At 35.9% G+C, this 22,561-nt stretch overlaps 1 protein-coding gene across 6 annotated transcripts in view; it reads right to left on the bottom strand.

The window, feature by feature from the left end:
* The window catches only part of CEP85L (centrosomal protein 85 like), a 247,224-nt gene that overhangs the window by 105,377 nt on the left and 119,286 nt on the right, over positions 1–22,561 (bottom strand). For all 6 annotated transcript variants that reach the window (XR_010336626.1, XR_001107094.2, XR_010336627.1 and 3 more), the window contains exons 4-5: positions 16,624–16,745; positions 7,104–7,221 (exon numbers count right to left, since the gene is read on the bottom strand). Coding sequence is in view for 2 of the 6 variants with exons in the window: in XM_012450082.2 (XP_012305505.2) it covers positions 7,104–7,221; positions 16,624–16,745 (240 nt within the window). In the remaining 4 variants the exon portion in view is untranslated. The remainder of the gene's footprint in view (positions 1–7,103; positions 7,222–16,623; positions 16,746–22,561) is intronic.

Raw genomic sequence — 22,561 nt, 5'->3', positions numbered from 1 at the left:
CCTTTTGCTTTGCTGGCCAAATACTTTAATTTTATTCACAATGCTATAACTCCCTTCACCTGGGGACTTGGGGGAACGCACTTACGAACCAATTTAGAAAATGAGGCAGACATCATTCTCCTATACCACCTGTGTATGAGCAAATTTGCACCACAGAAATGTGTTTTGTAGCAAGACAAGCTGTAGGTGAAACTCTATGTGAACTTAACCATATAGAAAAAGAAAAATCTGAGGCCAGATGTTTTAATTTCTACATTTAGTAACATCTTTTCAGCCTTTATCTGCCTTTTCTGAGTTTTATATAACTGTTCCCTTTCTGTGGAAAAAGCCTTGCTTGCTTTCCTTTCTGTAACAACTTCCCCCAGGTCCCTTCCCAAGTTGTGCTCTTCTGCTACCTTCTAAAATGCTGCTGTTCCCTGTCTCTAGTTCTGGATCCCATTTTCCTCTCACTGCACAACCCTTTCTCAAATACCAGATCAGGCCCAAGGCTACCTAGACTGACAACACCTAATCTCTTATCTCTGGTTCAGACCAGCACCCACAAATATCCCCCTCATTCTTCACTTCAACCGCAAATTTAAAATGTGTAAGTTTAACTCATTTTTCTCTTCTAAGCCAATCCTTAATGTAGTAATCTCCATAAACAAATCAATTGTTGCCATTTCAAACTAGGCAATCATTCTCTCACCACATTAAATATGTCATTAAATCTGGCCCATTTTACCATGGCTTGGTCATCCAGATGTTTAATCAACAGTCTTCTCATTCTGACCCCTATAGTTTTAAAATTCAAATGTTCACGTAACTTTTGGACTACGGAGACAGCTTTCTGATTGGTTTCCCTGCCTCCAGTAATAGCTATCTTAAATCTAATCTCTATTATGCCATCAGAGTAACCAAACTAGGATACATTGTAAAGTGAAAGACAGAGCTATTAATAAATTTATTAGCACATCAGGCATAAACTGAGCCAGTCCTAAGCAAACCTTTACACCTCAGATCATTGGTATCACTTGGCCCTTGCTTATCTCTTCAACCACATATCTACCACTATCTTTCTCTTATATTACATTTGATCCATACAGAATAATTTGCATTTTCCAAATGCATTATATATCTCCTCATTCCTTTAAGTCTCTCCACATGGTATACACTATGCCTCAAATACTATTCCTTCATCCCCTTCACCTTGCTCAATTCATTTAGTTCATCAAGTTCTCAGACTGGATTATCACTTCCTATACGAAGCCTGGCCAGGACTTTGGAAAACTAGTTTCTGTGTTCACAGCTGGGGGAACTATAGCACTTCATACATAACCCCTGTGGGAATCAACACACTGCAACTATCTTCCGTGTTCTCCATTAGACTACACATTCCTTGAGGGCAAAAATAGCTTCATTCACATTTCTATTGCTGCAGCATAAATGGAACTTTATCCATAGTTAAGATAAACAATTTTTAAGGAAATGGATAACTAAATTTTTTATTATACTCTCTGTGTAGGGTTCGAGTTCCATAAAGGCAGAAATCATTCTTTGCTTTTGTGTCCCCAGAATTTAACACATTCGATGTTTGATGTTTTGTTGAAGACACTCATTCATAATGGTGGGACTCAATGTTCATTAGTACAGATTTGGTGGTAGAAACAAAAAAATTGAAGAAAAAATAAATAGAAAAAATATAAATGGAAAGAAAAAGAATAAAATGGAAAGAAGTGAAATGATGCATCAATGAAACTTAATAGCAACTATTATTTGGTTGGTCTTTTCAAGGTACACATATATACGGAAAGAAGAGATCTCTTTCTTCAATTAACGAAAGAGAAAAGGTCCTTCATATTTTATTTTTTCCACAAAGGCCTCTTAACCACAGACGGAAATTTAGGTACAAACAGAAATACAAACTACTCCCTGGTTCTACCAATCTACCATTAAAACCATCCAGAAAGTTTGGATTGTAGAAAAAAGACATGATTCTCATTGTCTACCTATAAGACTGAGTGATATCTTACTTCCAAGGTCACCTTAACTGTAAGGTTAGTCAAATTTGTAATAAGCAAATAGAAGTTACTTCTTAAGAGTACGTTTTCCATCTATAAATTCATTTAAAATGTTACTTTTACTTATTTACTCGAACACACATTAATTTTAATAATTATTATTAAAAGCATAATTTTCTTTGTTTAGTATCTATAGAATTGGGATGAATATGTTATGCATTGGAAAAATGTGCCTATACAAAATGCTATGCATAAAAAATTAAATTATTCAAAGATCCAAGGTCAAAAAAAATACCTTTGCTAAAGAAATATTTTATTATCATATCTGCTGTTTCTTCTAAGCCTCACCATTTTATTGGCTCTCTGTATCTATCTACTGATAAAAGTTTATCTCATATTATTTATCATACCCATTTAGTATTTAAGATTTTCCTTGTATTCTCTTTTATGAATTGCTCTCATCTTTTAAAATCAGATTTCTCAACAATATTTCAATTCCTCACATACTTCAAATTACTACTACAATTTTTAACAACCTCTTTTACATACTCTTCCAAACATTAGTATTTTTATTTGTCCTTGCACACTGACTTGGAGAGCCCTCTACTGGCCTGAAGCTGTGTCAAAAGAACATCTGCTTCATCTTTCAGATACCTGTTTTTTACATGCTTTCAGTCATATGATAATTATATAATTAAAGTAAAGCCTTTATTCAGAATGACAGAATGTTAAAGAGAAACTGAATGGTTCTACTAAAATGCTGTTATCAAACCAAGATACACTACTTCCATAGTATAGAAATACCATTTTCAAATATCTGTATGCTATTAATTCTCAGTAGTGCACCATAAAGCCTTGCTATCATGTGCTAGAAGTCCAAGATGAGACCAAATTATAAAAAGGCATTTTGAGGTATTCATAACTAAAGTATAAAAGGCAAGTTGGAATCTCTATGTTAAGTGCCTCTGGCCTCAAGTAAATCTGACAGTTATTTTCTCATCAATATGTTCTGATTTTAATATACCAATGTCTCTAGTATTTATAAACAATACATTTGAAGATACAATGAAGGAAAACAATTCCACTTAACTTAAAATATAGGAATAAAGGCCTTAATGAAGAGAACACCACCACCACCAAAAATCCACAAATATAAGTAGATACCACCACAAAATTATCAGGCCTCACTTTAGATCCCAATAAGTATGCCAACAGTTCTTCTGTTTTCTTTTCAAAATAAACAAACCAATACAAAGTTTATATTTTTTTTTAAATGCAAATAATGTTTAAGGAAAGCCCTTTTAAAAAAATTAGTAATAATTAGGGAACATAGCCATTGCAGTCATATAAATTTTGTTATCAGGCCTCACAGACTCTGTATCTGTGTTCCAGTTAGACTATACTCTCTTTATGGGCAAAATTAACCTCATTTACATTTCTATTCATTTACATTTTTTCATACATTTCTATTCATTTACATTTCTATTTACTGTCTAATCTACAGTGAATGCAAATAAATTTAGAAGGAATAGACAAACTTGTTTTCCTATATGGTCTCTCTCTCTGTAAGTTTTGAGATCCATGAAAGCAGGAACTATTTTTCATTTTTTGACATCAAAATTTAGCACAGTAGATGTTAACTCATTGTTTGGTTAAATAGGCTCATTTGTAAAGGTGAGATGCATTTATAAAATACTTATTAGAATCAGATTTTATGGTAGAAAAAGTTACATAAAGGAAAACCAAATAATATAAACAGAAAACATTATGACAAATTTGGAAAATGTATTTTCAAATTAAATTCTAGACAGAAAGTTAATTTCCTTCATATATAAAGGGTTCCAAAACACAATAACCCAAAACCTAACATAAAAAAAGAGCAAAGGATATCAAAAGACAATTCACAGAAAAAGAAATATGAAAGGGCCCTTAAATTTATAAAAAGAAATATAGGGAGAGAGATCCAAGATGGCCGATTACTAGCAGCTCAGGATTGTAGCTCCCAGTGAAAGCGCAGAGAACGAGAGGACGCCACACATTCAGACGAATATTTGTTGCTCACGGACCAGGAGATTCCCAGCGGAGGAGCCCCACGGGTTGCCAGCGCGACTCTTGTGGCCGGCACAGCGGTTTTGCCGGCACCCTCGCGCGGCGGTTCTCGGTGCAGAGTAAACAGGACTGGGTCCCCTTTTGGTCGACGTTTGGAGCTCCAGGAAGGCAGAGTCGCCTATTCAGCTGATTGAAAAAGGGACTCAAGAAGGAAGCCAGACCAGAGATTCTCAGGCAGAAAAGCACCATCAATCTAATGCCGCTGTTTTAGCCGGCACAGTGGGTTGCTCAGATTCTAGCGCTGGGAATTAATAAGTTGGACGTCTACTCAGAGACCTAATGTGAAAGTCGGTAATTACAAAGATGACAGGTGGATAAATTCACAATGATGGGAAGAAACCAGCATAAAAAGGCTGAGAATACCCAAAATCAGAATGCCTCTCCCTCTACAGGGGATCACAGTTCCTCATCAACAAGGGATCAAGGCCTGATGGAGAATGAGTGCATTCCAATAACAGAATTAGGCTTCAGAAATTGGATAATAAGAAACTTCTGTGAGTTAAAAGAACATGTCTTAGCCCAATGTAAAGAAACTAAGAACCTTGAAAAAAGATTTGACGAAATCCTAACGAGAATAGACAATTTAGAGAGGAATATAAGTGAATTAATGGAACTGAAGAATACAATACGAGAATTCTGCGAAGTATGCACAGGTTTTAACGTCGAATTGATCAAGCAGAAGAAAGGATATCAGAGGTCGAAGACCAATTTAATGAAATGAAACGAGAAGACAAGATTAGAGAAGAAAGAGTAAAAAGTAATGAGCAAAGTCTCCAAGAAATATGGGACTATGTGAAAAGACCTAATTTACTTTTGATAGGTGTACCTGAATGTCATGAAGAGAATGAATCCAAACTGGAAATTATTCTTCAGGATATTATTCAGGAAAACTTTCCTAACCTAGTAAGGCAGGACAATACTCAACTCCCGGTAATACAGAGAACACCACAAAGATATTCCTTAAATAGAGCAACCCCAAGACACATAATCGTTAGATTCACCAGGGTTGAAATAAAGGAGAAAATTCTGAGGGCAGCTAGAGAGAAAGGTCAGGTTACCCATAAAGGGAAACCCATCAGACTCACAGCAGATCTCTCAACAGAAACTCTACAAACTAGAAGAGAGTGGGGGTCAATATTCAATATCCTCAAAGAAAAGAATTTTCAACCCAGAATCTCATATCCAGCCAAACTAAGCTTCATAAATAAAGGAAAAATAAAATTTTTCACGAACAAGCAAGCACTCAGAGATTTTATCACCACCAGGCCTGCTTTACAAGAGCTTCTGAAAGAAGCACTATACACAGAAAGGAACAACCAGTATCAGTCATCCCAAAAACTTACCAAAAGGTAAACAGTATCTCCATAATGAAGAATCTACATCAACTAATGGGCAAAATAGCCAGCTAGCATCAAACAACAATATTAAACTCCCAAATATCAAGATTAATCCTAAATTTAAATGGATTAAATGCCACAATCAAAGACATAGGCAGGCAAAATGAATGAAAAGTCAAAACCCATCAGTACGCTGTACCCAGATCCATCTCATAAGCAAGGACACACAAAGACTTAAAACAAAGGGTTGGTGGAAGACTTACCAATCAAATGGAGAGAAAAAAAAAAAAAACAGGAGTTGTAACTCTCGTCCCTGACAAAATAGACTTCAACAGTAATAAAGACTAAAAGAAACAAAGAAGGACATTACATAATGGTAAAAGGATCAATGCAACAATAGGAGTCAATGATCATAAATATATATGCACCCAATATAGGAACACCCAGATACATAAGACAAGTTCTTAATGACTTATAAAGAGACTTGGACTCCCGCACAATAACAGCGGGAGACTTTGACACCACATTGTTAATATTCGACGGATCAACGAGATAGAAAATTAACAGGGACATCTATGATTTGAACTCAGACCTGGAACATGTAAACTCAGTGAATATTTATAGAATTCTTCACCCCAGGTCCACAGAACATACATTTTTCTCAGTATCACATTACACCTATTTTGAAAGTGACCACATAATTGGAAGTAAATCACTCTTCAGCATTAGCATAGCATTTCACATACTTAAATGAAATAGTGGTTGGCTGTTTGTTATTTTCTTCTCTTATTCCTTCCTGTCTCCGATGTTAAGCACAATTATCGGCAAAAAAGAGGTTTTTAACACCTATTTTTAGATTGCATTTCAGCCTTGGCGATAGAGCAAGACTCCTGTTCTCTCTCCCTCTTTCTCTTTCTCTCAAAAAAAAAAAAAAAGAAATATAACATTACTCTTAAGAGAAATTCATATTAAAACCATATGACCACATGGAGATAAATCCCACCTGTCTTTTATATAAGACCTACTACTAGAAGGGCATGGCTAAGGGTTGAGGAGTGGGACAGTAAGGGTTTTTATATACTGCTCTCCTGGAAAGCAATTTGACAGTAACAGTAAAAATCCCACACTCATACAACACCTAGAAATTTAACTTCTGGAAATTTAACTTACAACTCAAATTTTGATGAGTAGGGGACAGGTAGAATAAATTATGCTATCTCCATAAAATGGAGAATTACATAGCTGCAAAACCAAAGGAAAGGGGTGTTATCTAAGTAATGATAGGAAAAAAATCATTGTGTTTTATGTAATTTTTATATAATATAAAGAAAAAAAGCAAGGTGCCAGATAAGGTACAATTCTTATAGTTTTTAAATGTAGAAGAAGGATAAAACACCTTTGTATCTGCTTGTGATATACATCAACTCCAGAAGGATACACCAGAAACTGACAGTAGTTCCTGTATGTGTGTAGAGAGGGGTGTGCAATCTGGACAGATGGAAGGCTATAGGTGGACACCTTTTTAACATATATACAAATAAATGTAAGTCATGTGAATACATTAAGTTGATTTAAAATTTCCTTATATTACAAGATAAGTATATTATTAACACAAGCTTTACTACGAAAACAACTGCAAAATTCTCTATAATCTTACCTCCAAACTAGGCACATAAGAATCCTCACAATTTATATAATGTCCTAACATGGCATGTTGAGCCCATAATTCATTATCCCTTATCCTCTCATGCAGGTGGGTAATTTGTTGCTTCTGCCTGCAAAACACAAATTAAGGTCACATTATGAGTAATACTTTTCTAATAGAGAGAAGAACCTTAAGTAGCCTAATAATTTTACATTAGTATTTAAAAGTATTATCAATTTAAAAATCATAATAGGAAATCTCTTTAAAACAAATACCATGTATGGAATTAGGTAAAAATTTATACTGTAGAGTACTGCTACAACGTAGTCTTTTGTAGAATATTCCTTGTAGATTATAATAGTCACACCTTGCTTTCTTCAAACAACTCATAGCTTGCTTAAGCAAGTTATTTAATTTCTGTAAATATGTATGCTTACAAGCTTTAAAACCGTTTAGTGTCATGCATGATGCTAAGAGTTTTGTATGCAGTATCTCTCATCTTCAAAAGTTTAGTAAGTCTCAATGAAGTTTTGAAGGAGAGCTTTTAAAGAATAAAAAAAATGGTATGACTATACAAATAGCTTGATGTTTTCCAAAATTACTTACAAAGTAACTTTTGGAACAAGTAGGTTGCATGTTTAAGGCTGAATCAAAAGATCTTGTTCCCCTTGGAATCATTTTTTTTAAAATTTTCTAACCTTTAAGAAAACCCATACGTAAAACACTAAATAGGAGATAAGTTAGAAGAGATTAGTCATATAACAATTTTCAAATAATTTAAAGCTCTACAAAAAGAAAAAAAAAAAAAAAAAAAAAACCTTCCTTTTCCAGCTAAGATGGAGTAGCAGGCAGGGACTAGTTTTGCCCTCCTGCCTCAAACAATTTTTTTTTTTTTTTTTTTTTTTTTTGGGACGGAGTTTCGCTCTTGTTACCCAGGCTGGAGTGCAATAGCACGATCTCGGCTCACCACAACCTCTGCCTCCTGGGTTCAGGCAATTCTCCTGCCTCAGCTTCCTGAGTAGCTGGGATTACAGGCATGCGCCACCATGCCCAGCTAATTGTTTGTATTTTTAGTAGAGACGAGGTTTCACCATGTTGACCAGGATGGTCTCGATCTCTTGACCTCGTGATCCACCCGCCTCGGCCTCCCAAAGTGCTGGGATTACAGGCGTGAGCCACGGAGCCCGGCCACAATTTTTTTTGAAAAGACAAAATATAGGAAGTGAAGACTCTCAAGGCGTTGGCCATCAGGCAATTGAGAACAGTAATCCCTCAACGATAGGTAACTAATGAGGTGGGCCCTACGACTGTCTGGGAGTGTTTTCAAGCCCCAGCACAGGAATGGTGGTCTCCCTGAATTGAAGAGACAAAAAGCTGAGAATCTGGGGAACCAAGGCAACTGTAGTGAGTTCACAGTACTGGATGACCCTTGGGCGTTCGGTTGAATGCTAAATAATACAGATATGAGGAAACTACTGAAGGTGTGTGTAGAGTGGAAGGGCAACCAAAAAAAGATTAGAGGGAACAGTGCTTCAGCGCGCCTTGGAATTACTGGCTATTCCCAACCGCCAAAATAAAAAGCTTCATGACTCCCAGAACATCAGCAATTCTCAAATGGGGACAATTTTGAAACCAGTGAATATTTAGCAACATCCATAGACATTTTTGATTTTCATAATTGGGGCAGAATGTTACTGGCATCTAGTGAGTAGAAGCCAGAGATACTACTAAATGACTACAATGAACAGGATAGTGACCCTCAACAATTAAATCTGATCCAAAAAAATCAACAGTGCTGAAGCTGAGAAACCCAAGGTTTGTAAGAGAAGTCTTGTTTCAATGGGACAAAAACCCTTTTATAAAACAGCTCTAATGCCACCTAACAAAACTTAAAAACAAAAACTGATTCCCAGAATAAAGCTCAGGAATACAAAAATGTAACATCAAAAACAAGTTAAAATTCATAATGGGCCGGGCGCGGTGGCTCAAGCCTGTAATCCCAGCACTTTGGGAGGCCGAGGCGGGTGGATCACGAGGTCAAGAGATCGAGACCATCCTGGTCAACATGGTGAAACCCCGTCTCTACTAATACAAAAAATTAGCTGGGCACGGTGGCGCGTGCCTGTAATCCCAGCTACTCAGGAGGCTGAGGCAGGAGAATTGCCTGAACCCAGGAGGCGGAGATTGCGGTGAGCCGAGATCGCGCCATTGCGCTCCAGCCTGGGTATCAAGAGCGAAACTCCGTCTCAAAAAAAAAAAAAAAAAAAAAAAAAAAAAAAAAAAAATTCATAATGTCTGGCATCAAAAAATTATCAGTAGTGCAGAAAAATATAACTCATAATAAGAAAATCCAATCAACTGAAAGTGAGCTAGAACGGACATAGATGTTAGAATAGACAAGGATAGTAAATCAGTTATTATATTCATATGTTTAAGGAGAAGAAAGAATGAACATATGAAGTAGAGACATACAAGACAACATACTGAATGGTGATTAAAAGATTGAACATTACAGCACAAAAGTACAGTGAATTTAAAAACAGCAATAGAAACTATCCAAAAAGAAACACATAGAGAAAAAAGAACAAACAAATAAAAAAGCTCAGTGAGCTGTGAGATTATCATAAGAGGCCAAATATATGTATAAATGGAATCCCTAAAGAGGAGGTAAGAAGGTGCAGGGGGTGGGAGGAGGGGGCAGAAAATAATATTTGTAGAAAACAGGCCAGAATTTTTCCAAATCTGATGATAACTATACTCCCACAGATTCAAGAAGCCCAGTGAGTCTCAAATAAAAGATGAAGACAACTAACCCAAGGTACATCTAAATCAAATAGATTACAGTGATAAAATCTTAAAAGCAGCCAGAGGGAAAAAAGATAAATCCATTCAAGGAGACAAACATAAAGAGGATGGCAAATTTGTCAACTGAAGTAATATAATCAATGAGACAATGAAGTATTTTAAGTACTACAATTTAAAAGCTCTCAACCTAAAATTTTTGACATAAGGAAAATTTTTAAAACAACACAAAGACCATACAAAAAACCCATTAACCTATAATACTTACTCATGGAAAATATTTTTTAAAGGTGAAATAAATGTCTTTTTTGGAGACTTAAAAGCTTAAAGGATTCATCAACCCCAGACTTCAACTACAAAAAATGATAAAGGAACACCTTCAGGCAAAAGAACAATATGCCAGGTGAAAACCTGAATTTACTGAAAAGAAAGAATACAAGAAATGATAACCACATGGCCAAACAGAGAAGATATTTTTCTTATTATTTAAATCTCATTAAGAGATCATAAATTATGTAATGAGAGACAAAAAATATAATTTATATCCAGGTTGTATAACCTTTATAGATATAGAATGTATGACAAAATAGCTCAAAGGCTAGAAGAGAAAAAAAATGGAAGTATACTTTTCTTACACACATTATACATGAATTACTTGAAGACAGACTGCTATACTTTAAAGAAGTGTATTATGAACTCTAAAGCAATCATTATAACAATATAACAGAGTTGTAGCTAATATTCCAATAAAAGAAACAATGGGAATTATAAAAAATACTGAATTAGTTCAAGAGAAGGCAAAGGGGAACAAAGAACAGATGGGACAATTAGAAAAAAAATAACAAGGCCAGGCACGGTGGCTCACATCTGTAATCCCAGCACTTTGGGAGGCCAAGGCGGGTGAATCATATGAGGTCAGCAGACCAGTCTGACCAGCATGGTGAAACCCTATCTCTACTAAAAACACAAAAATTAGCCGGGTGTAGTGATGCATGCCTGTAGTCCCAGCTACCTGGGAGCTGCAGCAGGAGAATGGCTTGAACCCAGGAGGCGGAGGTTGCAGTGAGCAGAGATCGCGCCATTGCACTCCAGCCTGGACAACAGAGCAAGACTCCGTCTCAAAAAAAAAAAAGAAAAAGAAAATAACAAATAGCAAGATAGGAAATTTAAACTTGACCATATCAATAATCACAACATGTAAATGGTTTAGACACTTCCAATCAAAAGGCAGACATTGTCAGAATGTATAAAAAGTAGGACCTAACTATATACTATCTACAAGAAAGAAAATCATTCTGAACATAAGAACACAAACAGGTTAAAAGGAGGAAAACCAGTGCTAAAAATAATCAAAAGAGAGCTGGAGTAACTATATTAATATTAGTCAAAGCAGACTAATATTAATTTTTTTCTATTTTAGAGACAGGGCATTGCTCTGTCACTCAGGCCGGAAGGAAGTGGTATGATTGCAGCTTACTGCAGCCTTGAACTCTTGGACTCAAGCCATCTTCCTGTCTCAGCTTTCCAAACAGCTGGGACTATATATAGGATCCACCATGCCCAGTTAATTTTTTAAATTAATTAATTTATTTTTTTGTAGAGGTGAAATCTCTCTACGTTGCCCAGACTGGTCTCAAACTCCTGGCCTTAAGTGATCTTCCCACTCAACCTCTTGGTGTCGGGATTACAGATGTGCACCATCTTGCCAGGCCAAAGCAGATTGTTAGAGCAGAGAATGTTACCAGGGACAAAAATTATAACTTAATAATAATAAAAGGGTCAATTCATTAAGAAGCCATGACATTTGGGCCTAAGAGTGCAGCGTCTAAATACGTGAAGCACAAAACTGATAGAAAAGCAGAGAAATAGACAAATCGATAATTATAATTGGATATTTTAACACCTGGATCTCAATAATTGATGTTAATAGAACAAGTAGACAGAAAATCAGGAGAATATAAAAGACAAAAACACTATCAACTGATTTGCCCTAAAAGGAGTTTCTAGAATACTTCCCACAAAAGTCAAAAGCAGAATACACATCCTTCTCAAGATACCTGAAACACTTATTAAAGTAGATGATCTTCTGAGCCATAAAACAAGCACCAACAAACTTAATTCAATTCATATAGAATATATTCTCTGACCACAGTGAAATTGAATCAGAAAAGAATTACAGACAGAACTCTAGAAAATCCTGAAATATTTGTAAACTGTGTAAAGTAACTGTAAATACCCTGAGGTTCAAAGAAGAAATCAAAAGATAAACTAACTATTTTGAAGTGAACAAAAATGAAAACCAAATGAATTAAAATTTTAAAAGATTGGTAAATAAGAACTTAGAAATTTATTATACTAACTGCCTATACCAGAAAAGAAGAAAGATCTCAAATTATCTCAGCCTCTAATTTAAGAAGTTAGAAAAAGAAGGGCCGGGTGTGGTGGCTCACACCTGTAATCCCAGTACTTTGGGAAGCCAACACGGGTGGATGACGAAGTCAAGAGTTCAGGACCAGCCTGGCCAACATGGTGAAACCCCATATCCACTAAAAATACAAAAATCAGCTGGGTGTGGTGGATTGCGCCTGCAATCCCAGCTACTCAGGAGGCTGAGGCAGGAGAATTGCTTGAACCCGGAGGAGGAGGTTGCAGTGAGCCAAGATAATGCCACTGCACTCCAGCTTGAGTGACAGAGCAAGACTATGTCTCAGACAAAAAAAAAAAAAAGTAAAACTCTGTCTCAAAAACAAAAAAAGAGAAGTTAGAAAAAGAAGAACAAAAGAAACTCAAAGTAGAGTTTCTAAAGTATTTAAATAGCCCTATGTATATTACAGAAATTGAGTGTGTAGTTGACCTTCCGATAAAGAAAAATTTAGGGCTAGAAGTCTTCACTGAAGAATCTGCTGAAAGTTTAGCAAATAAAAAGACCTGTTGTACACAATGTGTCCCAAAGAGCAGTGAATAATTCCCAACTTTATGAGGTCAGCCTCACCAATACCTAAATCAGATAAATACATTACAAGAAAAGAAAAATGCAGACCATTATCTCTTGTGAATATAAATATAAAAATTCTTAACAAAAGTTTATCAAATAGAATCCAAAGATATATAAAAGGAAAATACATCATAACCAATGGGGTCTACCCCAGGAATTCCATGGTAGGTTTTACATCTGAAAGTTCATCAGCTACCTAGAATAGAAGGAATTCCCACAATCTAAAAAATGCAACTATGAAAAACAGCTAAACATCACCCTTAATGGTAAAAGACTGAAGACTTTCCCCTAGAACAAATCAGGGACAAGAGAAGGAAAAGGATGTTTTACTCTCACTGCTTCTATTCATCACTGTATTGGAGGCTCTATTTACTTCAATAGAAGTCAAGAAAAATAAATAAAAGGACTCTATATTGAAAAAGAAAAAGTAAATCCATCTTTAATCATGAACATCATGATTGTCTATGTAGACAATCCTATTGAATCTACAAAACAAAATACCTACTTGAACTAATTAGTGAGGTTAGATTGCAGGATAGAAAACCAATTTTATTTCTATGTATTTAAAAATGTTCTGAAAATATATATTTTTAAGTTGACATAACTCAAATTTATGGGGTACAATGTGAATTTAGATACATGTATACAATATATAATGATCAAATTAGGGTAATTAGCATATCCATCACCTCAAACATTTATCATTTCTTTGTGCTGCTAACATTCAAATTACTACTCTCTTCTAGCTATTTGAAAAAAAAAAATACAAGTATTGTTTATTAGTTACCCTACAGTGCTATAGAACACTAGAACTTCTATTTAACTGTAACTTTCTATCCATTAACCAACCTCTCTGTATCCGCTACTTGCCCCTACCCTTCCCAGAATCTAGTAACCACTATTCCAATCTCTACTTCTATGAGATAAACTTTCAAAAAACTTCATTTTTGTTTAAGTAGTGAAACTCCTTTACCCAGGCAGTTAAGGAGACTGAAGTGCAAAAGGTCAAGCACTTTACTCAATCACCTAAATGGTTATAGTGGCAAATAAAAAGAAAGAGAAACCAGGTTTCCTTTTTTACTGAATTGTTCCTGAAGTTAATCTATATGCTTTTTCTCATTAGACGGGGAATATTTAGAAACAGTTTCTATAGCAGTTATTGTTTCCATTTTCTCTGCTTTAACCTAATAATCCAGTCTTCTACTACAAAAGTTATATGCAGTATGAAAAAACACATTTTTTTCTCAGGTAATTTCAGGTAACCTGATATTTTCAGACGTAATATACAACATAGAATTTTTAGTCAAATGATTTGAAAGGTATCATTGACACCATATCCCAAAGTAAAAAGTTCAGCAGCTTTGCTCTCAATTCCATTCAATTGGACATCAAATCCCATGAAGTCTGTCTCTGAAATAGCCTCTACATGTGTCATCAACATTTTAAAGGCCATTACTCTAATCTGCTTCTTCAAAAACAGAAACATCATATATTTGGTTCTAATTTAAGCACTATATATATATAATAGAAATTTTCATATACAAAGATTTTTATTTTTAAATGATGGTTATGCTGCTTTAGAAACAAAAGCAGCTAGTTTTTCGTCTGTTTTATACAATATCAGATGCACTGATTATCAAAAACTTTTTAATAAACTCATAAAGAAACCAAAGATTATTTAAGATACCGGGTATAGAATATTTACTAAAATGCCTCAATTATTATTACCCTCCCTATTACTAACACCTCCTGTAAACATGATATTGCTGTTTCTACTGTCCAGAAGTGAAGTCTACTACTACTGGCCTAGTGACTAACAGAATATAATGGAAGTGATGTTGGGACAGTTCTGAGTCTAAGCCTCAAGAAACTTCGTATGCTTCATTCTTTCTTAGAATCCCACCCCGGCCACCACTCAAACACACCCAGGCTGGCCTGCTAGATGACAGAACACATGGAGTAAGATAAGCCATCCTGCTGTGGCCCATCTTAGGCCACCCAGCCCCCACTTGCTACCACAGATGCATAAATAAGACTAGCTGAAGAATTAGCCAACTGAGCAACTTGAGTTATTTTGAATTATTCCTTAGTCTGCTTCTACAGTATACACAATTGAGAAATATATATTTTATTAGATTATGTCAATCATTTTCTGCATTTTCTATTAACTTATATCCAATGGAATGGTATTCAAAAAAATAAAAGCCAATTGATTTCTATTGTTTGAGGGAGGGCAAATCCATATAAATAAAACAGAATTTTAGTCTGTTTTTTAAAAGTATTAATTTCAAGTATATAAAATTGTAAGTATATTAAATTATAAATATTAAAAATACATATCCAACTGGGCCTGTACTTATTTATATATAACATTCACTTATACTAAAAACAACTAATATTTTTAAGTAACTTTTTCCTAAAATCAATTAAAACTATCTTCCACAATCCTTCATTTATCAAGTATGGAAGTATCAAATTTTAAGCATAAACAATGTGCCAGACTCCCCTCAAAATGTTGGGAATAGGCTGTGCACAGTGGCTCATGTCTGTAATCCTAGCACTCCGGGAGACCGAGGCAGGCAGATCACTTGAGGCCAGTAGTTCAAGACAAGCCTGGCCAACATGGCAAAACCCTGACTCATTACTAAAAATACAAAACTTAGCCAGGTATGGTGGTGCCCTGTAATCCCAGCTTACCTAGAGGCCAAGGCACAAGAATCACTTGAGCTGGGAGGCAAAGGTTACAGTGAGCTGAGATGGCACCATGCACTCCAACCTGGGTGAGACAGCAAGACTCTGTCTCAAAAAAAAGAAAAGGAAAAAAAAGAAAAAGAAAACAATTGGGGGAATATAGTGGAGAACAAGAAAGCCCAAATGTCTACGGTCTAGTTTATATTCCAGTAGATCTTCATTAACATTGCTAAATTTCTAAGCAAAACCTTATGAAATTTAAACTACTAAATAGAATTTTAAGGCCAAAACACCTACTGCGTTATCCTATGCAAGCATATGAAAATAAGTAATCATGAGCATTGATTAAGAAAAAAAGCCTCCTGGAATTATTTCCCAATTACCATCATACACAACACATTTAATTATCCCAAGAGCACACATAAATGATGTAGAACCAATATACATTAAAGAAAATATAATTACATGACATGAAGGTTTACTGCTCACAATACTCAGGAGACTGTCTATTAAGTATAAATGATTTTTTTTTCAGAGCTTAGGTACTCAAACCCTTAAACATTTTGGAATGTCCACCAAAACTGCTATAATCCTTAACTGTAAGTCATTGCATTTTAAACAGTCGTCATTTTTGTAGTTTCTGTGGCTTCAGACCTAGCATCCATTAAAGTAAATGACTGCTTTAAAGTAGCTTTCCAATTGGATAGTTCTCAAGGGTTAAACACAAAAACACTGTCTGGTAGCTCTAATAGCTCATTAGCATTGCAGCTAACCTGCTACATGTACAGAAAAGACAGAGAGGAGTTTCCAAATAATGAAATAATTCATTAAAGTGAATGGGAGGGATGACAGATAAACCAACCATCAGTTCTGATAGTAGTTCTTGAAAGGATTGGGATTGAGGAGGGGCAGAGATGTGACATCAATGAATACATAATTATGGTTATAGATCTTAAATTCTATGCAGTGAACACGAAGGTAATTGTTTCATTAATCTTAATTTCTGTAGGTCTGAAATATTTAATAATTTTAAAATAGACTCACCGATCAATTACAATTTCTTTCTGCCTTAGAAGTCCTTCTTTTATTTTCAACATTGATTCCCACTTACTGAAATCCTCATAGCAAGAAGGTGAATAACTTTGATGAGATGATCCAGTTAAAACCTGCACAAACATGTTTATACTATTAGTATATTAAAAGTATTTAAAGAAAATATTTATATACCATTTAATATTTTCCCAATCATTTACATTTAAAAATAGAGAATTCCCTCTTTGATTTTTTTAATACTCTCAGAAATCACACTGTGAATACAACATAACTTGGACAATTTCAAGGAAGCTCTAAGGGACATGTACAAGTCTAATGAAGAATTAATGACAACAGAACGTTTATCCTGGCCAATTATAAAAACCACATCAGCTCTTACTCCCATTACCTTGTGGAAGTTTTCTGAAAATGGGCTTAATCATTAAGGGAGTAATACAATAAAGGAATGTGCCATGGCTTAACTAGACAAACATTAGCAGGAGGGAGACTTTCCACAAGAAAATAAAAGCAGTATCTGTAGTATTCAGATTTTGAGTTGACATGTATCACATCATCATTTACTTACATTAAAATTTCAACATCACAAATACTTTCACAAAGTAGTGAGACAACCAAATACCCAGGCAGATAAAAAGGGGTCCTTGGAGAAGCTCTGACCCACTCCACAAATGCCCACATCAGATGCCTTTGTGCAGATGAGGAAATCTGCCCAGGGCTTGTCTGGGATGCCCACAGTGGACTGGAGCCCAACACACACACTGGGGGAAATAGGTGGAGCCACGGGGAATTCCTGCGTTATGCAGGGAAGCAGCCTGCTCTCTTCAGCTCGTGTGGTAACCTGGGAATCAATCTGCAAGGTAGAGGGCCTGTTAGCAGGACTCCACGTTACTTTGGTGAGACTTTTTTTTTTTTTTTTTTTTTTTGCTTTTTTCCTTTCTGCCCAACAAATTCCTCTCTCATCACCCTTCAATGTGTCCATGCACCTTCCTTGTTGTGTGACAAGAACCTGTTTTTTTCCTCTTTTGGTGGCTCATATGGGGACATGAAAAGGGGTGAGTCTAACAAGCAAACTAAAAAATCTTTCTTCCTTTTGCTTCTAAGCCTTTTTTGCTCTCAGACTTCTGAGGGTAGAGGAAATTATACCTCCTGTCCAACTCATGTCACTCCCAGGGATTGGGAATGTCAGCCTTTTCTTTTTTTTTTTTTTCAGATGGACGGGTGAACTGGAGGCTCCCCAGCTCCTAAGTTTCTCCCCTGTTGGAGGAACCCATTGGCAAAGAATATGAGGTTCTTCTTCCATCTTTCCAACCCTGCACTTTAAACATTTTTTCCTTTTCCCTACCCTGTCAGCCATTAACACAGCCCTGCACTTTAAGCTTGCTTTCTTTTCTCCACTAGGTAGGAGTTAACTTTTAAGCAAGGTTCCTCCCACCCCACCCCCCCAAAAAAAGTTTTACTAGGCCAGGAATTGTTTATATTCTCTGCAAAGTTTTAATTATCAAAAAGAATTTGTGAGGTTCATCATGAGCTGTAGCCAATTTGCTGTGCTTTGCATGTCTTTCTGTATGGTTCATAGCAAACTTTGTGCAGGCCTTCATCTTGTTTTACCTCCTTGGGAGCATGACATGTAACCACATGGCAATGCTTTGTTTAGCCTCCGCCATTTTACAATGGTGGCCAGGATTCAATCTTGGCTTAGGGAATGAGTTCTTTCTGGTCTGAGATCTGTGTGACCTTTGCTATTTGTTGATTCTCTTCCCCTTCACAAGCCACCTTGGATTTCCTTTCTCTGAGACTTTAGTAAAATTTGAAAGCCAGAAATATTGGCTACTTGTCACAGCTTAAGTTGAGTAACAAGGACGTTAAAAGAATTTTCTTGAGGCCTCTGGTAGCCAGAGGATCACCATGAAGTTCAATCCCTTCGTGACCTCGGACTGCAGCAAAAACCAAAAACATCACTTCGACGTCCCCTTGTACATGCACAGGAAGATCATGTCATCCCTGCTCTCCAAAGAGCAGCGGCAGAAGTACAATTTTTGCTTCATGCCCATCTGAAAAGACGATGAGGTCCAGGTAGTTCGAGGACACTACAAAGGGCAGCAAATTAGCAGGGTAGTCTAGGTGTACAGAAAGAAATATGTCATCTACATCCAGTGGGTGCAGTGTAAGAAGATCAACAGCACAACCATCCATGTGGGCATTCACCCGAGCAAAGTGGTGGTCACCAGGCTAAAACTGGACAAGGATTGGAAAAAAATTCTTCAACGCAAAGCCAAGTCTTGACAAGTTGGAAAAGAGAAAGGCAAATATAAGGAAGAACCTATTGAGAAAATGCAGGAATAAATATAATCTGTTGTGCAACTACGGTTTAACTATGGTTTAGATTTTTAGCCTAGAGTGTATTTCTTTGGAACTTTTCAGAACGTCTCTGGAACATTTCATTTCCTGTTTTGTTACCTGTGGCTGATAAATCTACTTTTGCAATTCTGATTAATAATTTTATGAATAAAAATGGGAAATGCTTCCTAATTTCAAATGGTATTTGCATTGTTTTATGAATAAACTCCACTTACTATTCAAAAAAAGAAAAGAATTTTCTTAAACAGCACTTGGCTTAATTAAAAGTGGACATCCAAGTTACAGGTATATTTAAAAGGCCTTTATGTTTTTCTTTTCTTAGACCTTGTTTTGCTGTAAAAAGGTTTTATTTCTCAGTTGACTGAATTCTTTTTCTCCATTTTGCCTTGTCATTCTTAATGTATGCACGAGAGAGGAGAGACCTCTGTTTTCCTCACGGAACCCCAGGAATTAAAAGTGAACAGATACCTCTCAAAATCTGTTTTTGCCCCACCTATGCCTGTTTATTAAGCCTTAGAAACTACATGTTTTCCTAGCCCTGTTTCTTAAGGGCTCCACCCCAAGGCCAATAATCCAATTAGGAGACTGGTAAATGAAAAATCTCATGGTGACTGGGTTTTCTCCTGCCTCTGTGTAGTTATATATGTGTTATACGTTTGGTGTCTAAAAAAGAGCTCTGATTAATTGGCCTAAAGGAATAGAAATGCTTGGATCAAATACTTTTTAAAGGGAAGATAAAAGCTGTGGTACCTTTTAGTTCACAAGACCTTAATCTCTGAGAAATAAAAACAGCCTTAAAGATTACTGGTAAAATGCAGATGTCATCAAAATATGAATAGGTGAACTAAATTATGCAGGTTAGATACTAGGTTTGCTATATGTTTTAAGATTATAAACTGCCTTTCTGGTTTTTGAGAACTATTTAGCTGGCCTGCTTTACAACTGGTAATGCCTGGGGACTTATAGAACTAACTACACCCTTAATTATGTTGGAAGGAGTCAAATCTTGGCTGCACCTATAGCACTTAAAACAACTTACCAGATTTTACATTAAAGTCAAAAATTGCTAGGAGCTACCATTATAACACGTAATTGAAACAACTGGAAATAAAATTTATATGTGAGGCATGTAAGAACAGCAAAATGTGTTTTTAATAAAAGATTATAAGATAGTGTCGAAATGTAAATTTTGGCTAGGGTTAAAGGATTGTTTTGAATTGGATGAGATAAAGGTAAAAGTTCAAACAACTTGTGAAAGGACTGTAAAAATTAATCTTGCAAAAGAAATTCCATGTGTGAACATACTGACTGAATTCAAAAGGGTATTATATGGTTCTTCTAAAAATGGAACATTGAAATAAAATGCAACAAGGTACACTTAAGGTACTAATCTGCTCTTTGGCAAAATTTGTAAAGATCTTTAAAAGGTTTTTTGCTTTTTTAAATTTCTAAGTCATCATTTTGGTAAAATAAATAACTTATGATAATCTGGAAATCTGTTTCATAATATCAAGTATTTTAAATGTCTAACATATTTAACAGGCTTCCGAAAATCAAACTTCAGTTTCAAAACTGTCTTTCCTGATGCTTGGCTTTTGGATGTTACAGAGGGCCTGTGGAGGATCTGAAAGAGAGGTAAACAGGATTATCTGACGTGTTTAGTTACATGGGATTGCCAAAATAGTATTCAGTCTTCTTCAGGTTACATTTTGATGAATAATACTAATATATGTTCCACAACTGTCTGGGATTTCTAAAATTCTAATGTCTAAAGTATATTCTATCAATCATAATTCAGGTTGTTATGTATGTTTCTAATTGTAACTACCCTGGACATTTTGTTATTCACAGATAATTGTTGTTTTGTTTTGATCCTTTTCAAAAGATGGTTTATAATCAACTATATAACTTTGACAGGTGCTCTCAAATGCAGGTTTCTGATAACTTTAGAGATTGTGACATTGGAATAGAGGAAAAATGTACAGGACTTGTGAAAAACTGAAATGTTCATTAATATCAAGCAAAGTAATAGTTAACTGAATGAACCACTAATAGAAAACTGGAGTAATCTTTTTGACTTTTACTTAGAATATTGCTGATCTTTGTTTTGTTTTTCAGAATCAAAGAAACTTTACTTTGAACTATTTATGGACTTTCATAATTGGGAAAGGTATACTCCTGTGAACACAATTTAGAGCATTATTATTCTCTCTCTCTCTCTTCCTTGCTTCTCCAGAATTTGGAAACTAGTTGTGAGTATTCTTAACTCATGGCAATATAGTTGCTTGCATCAGTGCAATAAGCATCTATTTTCTTTTGCAACAGGACAGAAACTGGTTATTTTACCATAGCTTTGACTGAAAAGGTATGCTTCCCTTTAAGGAGTCAAGCTTGACTTGCAGAGCCGATAAAAGTCCCTTAAAATAACTAGCACCATATCCCTGTCTATGCAGTCTGTGTACAGGGTTCCTAACCTGTGGTAAGTAAAGCATGTCACTTTCTGACAGGCTCAGGAGCTCCAAGTTTATCTTGGGACCTTATGAGGAGAGGATCACCCAACTCACAGGTATTTGAGGATACCAACCCATGGCTGGGCTCAGCTTTCAAAGGTCTTATCTGAGATTTCTTATGGAACAGAATTCCATCAAAGCCAGTCTAAAATAAAAGGCCTATGTAAAAAAAATTATTCTTGCTCCACTTTATGGAAATAATCAGGCCAAGTATAAAGCTAAAGTCTATTTTGCAAACCAACTCAGTCCTATCATGATTTTCAAAACATATACATTTGTCATTAAATTGTAGACTCATTAGTTGTTTTTAATTTTTGCCTACATTTTTAGACTAACCCTGCTTTTTCCTGTGAACCACCCAGCAATCTCCGGCTGCAGCTCAGAAAGAACAAAATGAATGGGTAATGTAGAAATCTGGATCAGTATTCTAGTTCTGAGTAATTACCCTGCCAGGTGATGAGAATAAACAGGATATCCATCACCCACAGGTTTCCTTTTTAGGAAAGGCAAAGGGAGCTAACCAAAGTCAAGCCCCATGCACTCAAATCTTAGCAAGCAGTAACTATAGCCACCAGTTATCTAGGTGTGTCACAATACATCCTTTTCTCTCCCTTGTTGGAGAAGGACTCAATTCCACAGCTTCACCTTAGCATTCAGCTTATAATAAGAAGTCCATGCAACAACCCAAGACACATTTTTATCCCAAATTCAATTCCAAACTTTGGGTCAAAGCCCTAGGAAAGAAAGCTGGATCTGAGGGATCCAGAAGCAGACGATAACAGAAGTTAAAAGGCACAGCACAGGTTAGCATAACCAATCCCTGCTGATTCAGCTAAGTTTCCTGTTTCATGGATAAAGAGCACACTAGTATACATGGCATAAATGAGGTCTAGAGAATTCAAAGGCTAACGACAGCAGGGGAGACAGGGTATACGTGGGTAAGAGCAGATACTCTCATTCCCTAGGCATCCATTAACATGGGTGAAAGCCACTTTGACACCCATGGATGGCATCCTGTCGCAGTGGCCAGGACTCAGGGATATAAGGACAGAGGAAAGAAA

The sequence above is a fragment of the Aotus nancymaae genome, unplaced genomic scaffold, assembly GCF_030222135.1.
Source record: "Aotus nancymaae isolate 86718 unplaced genomic scaffold, 86718_ANA_hifiasm-v0.15.2.pri h1tg000040l, whole genome shotgun sequence".
Lineage (NCBI taxonomy): Eukaryota > Metazoa > Chordata > Mammalia > Primates > Aotidae > Aotus > Aotus nancymaae.
The sequence above is the reverse complement of the archived record's forward strand: the minus strand, read 5'-3'. Positions and strand labels throughout refer to the sequence as shown.